Source organism: Tachyglossus aculeatus, chromosome X1, assembly GCF_015852505.1.
Source record: "Tachyglossus aculeatus isolate mTacAcu1 chromosome X1, mTacAcu1.pri, whole genome shotgun sequence".
Lineage (NCBI taxonomy): Eukaryota > Metazoa > Chordata > Mammalia > Monotremata > Tachyglossidae > Tachyglossus > Tachyglossus aculeatus.
This window is the reverse complement of record NC_052101.1, coordinates 118829974-118835973: the sequence shown is the minus strand read 5'-3', so window position 1 is coordinate 118835973 and position 6000 is coordinate 118829974. Positions and strand designations below refer to the sequence as shown.

Genomic DNA, 6000 nt, shown 5'->3' with positions numbered 1-6000 from the left:
GCACTGTCTGGAGGCTTTGTTTTACTGCATCTTTAAAATGCTTCCTTTGCCCTCCTTGCTTTCAGATTTTATGAATAAATCTTAAATAACTTAAGAACTATTTGGTCCCTCTCTTCTTGAAGCTCACCTCAATGCTTCTGCTGAATTGATTGTCTTCTACTGTCCTTTTTCATGGCCTTCAAGTCATTCGCTATTGCTTTCCTGCATCACATTTAAATCTCTGCAGTCCCCCCCCCCACTTTTTTTAAAAGCTTTCTGCTTATTTTCTTGAATCGTAATTTCTTCTCGACTCTTACTCTGATCAAGCGTGACTTCTGCTTGCTTCCTTTCTCTACTCCTTTAACTCTGTTCTTCCAAATCGGTCCCTGGCCCTGAATAACTTTCCCTTCCTCTTAGGATTTTAAAGGCAAATGGAGGTTAGCTAAATCAATCAATTAATGGTATTTATTGAGTGCTTGCTGTGTGCAAAGCACTGTACTAGGCGCTTGGGAGAGGGCAATACAACAGAGTCGGTAGACATGTCACCGGCCCACAGGATGCTTACAGTCTAGAGCGTGAGACAGACATTCATATAAATAACGATGGCATTTATTAAGCGCTTACCATGTGCAAAGCACTGTTTTAAGCGCTGGCGAGGTTACAAGGTGATCAGGTTGTCCCACTGGGGGCTCACAGTCTGAATTCCCATTTTACAGATGAGGGAACGGAGGCACAGAGAAGTGAAGTGATTTGCCCAAAGTCACACAGCTGACAGGTGGTGGAGCTGGGATTTGAACCCATGACCTCTGACTCCGAAGCCCGGGCTCTTTCCACTGAGCCACGCTGCTTCTCCCCCTCTCCATCCCCCCATTTAACCTCCTTCCCTTCCCCATAGCACCTGTATATATGTTTGTACATATTTATTACTCTATTTATTTATTTTACCTGTACATATCTATTCTATTTATTTTATTTTGTTAATATGTTTGGTTTTGTTCTCTGTCTCCCCCTTCTAGACTGTGAGCCCACTGTTGGGTAGGGACTGTCTCTATATGTTGCCAACTTGTACTTCCCAAGCGCTTAGTACAGTGCTCTGCACACAGTAAGCGCTCAATAAATACGATTGATGATGATGATATAAATTAATTGTGGCTAGAGCTTGGGCCTGGTAGTCAGAAGGACCTGGGTTCTAATTCTGGCTCCGCCACTTGTCTGCTGTGTGGCCTTGGGCAAGTTACTGCACTTCTCTGGGCCTCAGTTACCTCATCTGGAAAATGGGGGTTAAGATCGTGAGCCCCACGTGGGACAGGGACTGTGTCCAATCCGATTTGCTGGTAACCATCCCAGCCATTAGTACAGTGCCTTGCACATAGTAAGCACTTTAAAAAACACCACAATTATTATTAAGTCCTGTGGGGCTGAGGGTGGGGTGAATAAGAATAGTTAATTAGGAATGCAAACTCTTTGGCAGTTGTAATATTAGTGAAAGAGAGATGTTTTACTGTCTTGGAGGAACAGCACCGTGGGAGTGCTCTAGAAATGAAGATAATTAAGCAATCTGAGAACTGAGAGTTTTAAATTTGTACTTTGTTCCCCTATCTGTTTGGTGCTCTGCTCATTTGTACCTTTTGCTTGTTGGTTTTAGACTGTAAAACCACCGGCCAGGGACTGTCACTAGCTGTAGTGAACTCATCTGTGTATCTAAATTGTTTCATTTTGTATTTACTCCAGTGCTAGGGAGAAGCACTCTTGAAGAAATACAATTGAGTTACATTTGACCATTCCCTGTAGCGTGAATTCTAGGACAAGAAGCTAGATGCACAGTCACTTAAGAATTGAGATTAGAGAACTGGATCCCCAAATTGATACACTGTGGCTTAAATAAGACCACCTTTGAGAATAGCATTCCATCAGAAGAAAAGTGGCAAGAATCTACCTGTAAATTAATTAATTAATTCATTCAATCGTATTTATTGAGCACTTACTGTGTGCAGAGCACTGTACTAAGCGCTTGGGAAGTACAAGTCGGCAACATACAGAGACGGTCCCTACCCAACAACGGGCTCACAGTCTAGAAGGGGAAGACAGGCAACAAAACAAAACATGTAGACAGGTGTCAAAATCAGAATAAATAGAATTACGGCTAGTTCCAAGGCTCTAAACTAATAAATGTTCATTCAGTCGAATTTATTGAGCGCTTACTGTGTGCAGAGCGCTATACTAAGCACTTGGAAAGCACATAAGATGCATGATGTACATGAACATGATTTTGAAATGTTTGTTTCACCACAAAGCTGGAGTTCTGGTGTTTTTACCACAACAGGTTGTATTACAGCTACTGAGAAGTGTGTATCCTTTATTAAGAATAATTTTAGTCTTCTCACCTCTACCTAATCCTGGCTCCACCTCTTGCCCGATGCGTGACTTTGGGCAAGTTGCTTCTCTTTGCCTCAGTTTCCTCATCTCTCAAATGGGGATTAAATACCTGTACCCCCTCCCCTAAAATGGAGCCTCATGTGGGACAGGGACCGTGTCTGATCCACTTATATTTTACCTACCCCAGTGCTTGGCACACAAGTGCCTAACAAATTCCACAATTATGATTATTAATTATTGAATAGGGTTCTCAAATGCCAAATAAGCTTTGCTTTTTTTTGTATGGAGGTTTTTTAAAAGAAAAAAATCTAAAACTGCAAGTAGATCTCAAGTAGTTCTTGAGACAATAAGGAGCAACGGCCAATGCCTCTGAGTCTTTGGTGACTACTTCATTTGGTATTTGGGATTCAAAAATCCAATAAACTAGTTTCTGACTACAGGATCCTGCATCTACCCCAGGGTTTAACGCAGTGCTTAGACATAAGTCTAAACTTAAGACTGCAATTATTGATTAACAAAAAAAAAAGCTTGTCCTGGAAGCAGTTCAGTCTTCTGGTGGAAAAAAGTGTTCCATGCAACTGTTGCAGCTGCGTTGGGTTGAACACAGGTGGAAAATGGATGACAATTGGATATTCAAACAGCTGCTGAATGGTGAACTTGAAATGGGGCAGCTGGAAGCACAGAAGAAATGTTCCAAAGATATTGACACATATGGAGGTCTCAAACGATGTGGCAATATCAGTGGACTAGTGAGGGAAAGACCATTTTTGTTTATACCTCAGGAAGGGGGTGGCTCTTGTTGAAATTCGATTTTTGGGGAAGATTACAATATTAAACTAGTACCACATCCTATAAACAGCAGCTGCTATAGTAAGATCTTTTAGACTGTGAGCCCACTGTTGGGTAGGGACTGTCTCTATATGTTGCCAATTTGTACTTCCCAAGCGCTTAGTCCAGTGCTCTGCACATAGTAAGCGCTCAATAAATACGATTGATGATGATAAGATGTGCAGTACCGAATCTACCTATTTCATCGTCAGTTGCTTTGGATCTTTTTTTTTTCTCCAACTACAGCCTGTGCACTGTATACTTGCAATTTTTTGAACGCCAGATATATAGGTTTAGAACCTTAAATGTGAATTTAATGATCATGGAAGGTAAAAATGTGCAGCACCGAATCTACCTATTTCATCGTCAGTCGCTTTGGGTCTTTTTTTTTCCAGCTACAGCCAGTGCACTGTACACTTGCAATTTTTTGAACGCCAGATATATAGGTTTAGAACCTTAAATGTGAATTTAATGATCATGGAAGGTAAAAATGTGCAGCACCGAATCTACCTATTTCATCGTCAGTCGCTTTGGGTCTCTTTTTTTTTTTCCCAACTACAGCCAGTGCGCTGTACACTTGCAATTTTTTTGAACGCCAGATATATAGGTTTAGAACCTTAAATGTGAAGTTAATGATCACGGAAGGTAAAAATGTGCAGCTCGCCAATCAAAATGGTCCAGAAACGCGTTTTTAAGAGCCGCAGGGTGATGGGCCTACTGTGCATTCCGGGTTTTCCCGTGTGTCTCGTATCTTCGGCATCCATTCCATATTTAAGCCGTTCTTTCCGAATCAAATCTACATTTTTTTCCAAAGGTGAAAAGTGAGGATTGACCCACTGAGCCACTCCTCCCCCCACACCGTGCCCGCTACGGACACTTTTTGTAAAAAAAAAAATATGGACACAGCACAGGTCTAGAGGGGTGAGTTCCGAGTTGTCGTCGACATCGATTTCCCAAGCAGATTGTGTAGGTGTGCCCTGCATAATAACGTCGCTTTTTCCCCCTTCAGCTCGATTTTTTTTTTTTTTTTTTACCACTCTTCAAGTTCCCAGAGTGGTCTTACAAGGGCTTCAATTCTCGTCGGCTTTCGGGCCCTGCCTGTTTTCTTTCATCCAGTAACGACCCGAGTGTTCCTTACCCCCCCCCCCCCCAGTCCCTTTTTTTAAATTATTTTATTTCCCCCCCGAGTCCCCTTTTTAATTATTTTATTTATTTATTTATTTTTTTCAGAAGCGGAGGGTGGAGCTTGGCGAGACCCTCCATGTTTGGTGCTCCGAATTGAAGGCCGCGCTTCGACTGCCCCTCGGCGGGGCGGGGTGGGGCAAGAACGGCGGTTGCTGGAGGGAAAAAGCCGATATTTCCCCTCAGGCGGGGAAGGGCTCCGACCGCCTCGTCGACCGTGAGGCGACGGGGAGTCAGCAGCGCTTGAGGCCCGTCGCCCCTCCTTCCCCGCCCCGTTCCCTCCCTCCCTCCCTCCCTCCGCCACTCTTCCCTTCCCCACCCCGGCTTTCCAACGTCTCGCGGATCACGCATGTGCGCGCATTTGTGCACGAAGAAAGGGAGGAGGGGATAGAACTCCTGCGTGCGGGAGGCCCAGTGGTCCCCCCCAACCCCGCCCGCCTCATCGCGCGTGTCCGCGCACTCTCCGCCCCCTCTCCCTTCCTCCCATTCCCACCCTTCCGCCCCTTCTCAATCGCCTCAGCGTGGCGCCGGTGCTGCGTGTGGCGCGGGCTACCCAGAGTGCCTGGCGTGGGGCTCGCTCGTTAGAGTTTGGTTCTCGAGGCGGCGGCGGTGGCGGCGGCTCCGATCGTCCGGCTCCCCCGCGAGAACATGCGGTTCCGCTCCCGGAGGCCGGCGAGTGAGTGACCCCCTCCCCCCCCACCTCAGCCTGCCAGCCCCCCCCCCGCCTCGCCCAGGCAATGACAGCGGCTCCGGCCTCCCCGCAGCAGATCAGGGACCGGCTGCTGCAGGCCATCGACCACCAGAGCAACGTGAGTAGCGCCGGGGCCCAGCGGGAATGGAGGGGGAGGCTGGGCCTGAAGGGGCGCCGAGACCAGGGAGGAGCAGGGGGGGGACCGCTCCCGCACTGGCCGCGTGGGCCCCCTTCCTCCCTCAGGCCCGGACTGCGTCGTTCCCCCCGCCCTGAGGTGGCTGGGGTTGACCCCGGCCGGAGGGCTCACTCACGTCCAGCCCGCGTTTCCTCGCTCGAGTCCCCCTTTTCTGGCTCCCCCCGCCTCCCCGACCCCCACGTTTCTACGGGCTACCATCCCGAGCCGATCACCCTATTTTGAGTCCCGGCCTTGGAGGACAGGCGGGTTGCTAGGCGGGAGGAGGGCCGGCGGGGCTGAGGAGGGGCTCGGCGGCGAGCCGTACGCGAGGCCGAGGCTTCGCGCTTGGGCCGCGCGGCCTGCGCGGGGCTCCGGACTGGGCGCTCTCCTGGGCCCGGGCCCGGGGAGTGAGGGGGCTGGGGCCCACCCGAATAACACGGGGGGTCCCCCGCTTTTCGGGACAGCAGGGAAACTGCTCCGCAGGAGGGAGGGGAGCAACTGGTGGCCTGGAGTCGAGCCCGACCCTGTCTTAGGCCCCTCGCCGCTGCAGCTTCCCCCGTTCCTACCCATCTTTGCGGGGGGACTCTCCCATTTTATTCGTCTTCCGGCCTGTGGCCTAAGGAACCTGGGGGTCGTCACTTGGTGACTCAAACGGACCCTGCTCGCTGCGGGGCCGGGGAAGAGTTCAGGTTTCCCCCGGCTGGGACTGAAGCATCTCCAGGTGGGAACCGGTAGAGGCCGGCTGGTAGGGGGAGGGTAGCTTCATCAT

At 49.2% G+C, this 6000-nt stretch overlaps 1 protein-coding gene across 2 annotated transcripts in view; it reads left to right on the top strand.

Moving 5' to 3' along the window:
• The first annotated feature begins 5094 nt into the window (after window positions 1-5094).
• MED26 (mediator complex subunit 26) overlaps window positions 5095-6000 on the top strand; it is a 76790-nt gene continuing 75884 nt past the window's right edge. The window contains exon 1 of one of the 2 annotated variants that reach the window (XM_038740508.1): window positions 5095-5174. Coding sequence is in view for 1 of the 2 variants with exons in the window: in XM_038740507.1 (XP_038596435.1) it covers window positions 5103-5174 (72 nt within the window). In the remaining variant the exon portion in view is untranslated. The remainder of the gene's footprint in view (window positions 5175-6000) is intronic. The other variant, XM_038740507.1, reaches the window with a different exon arrangement.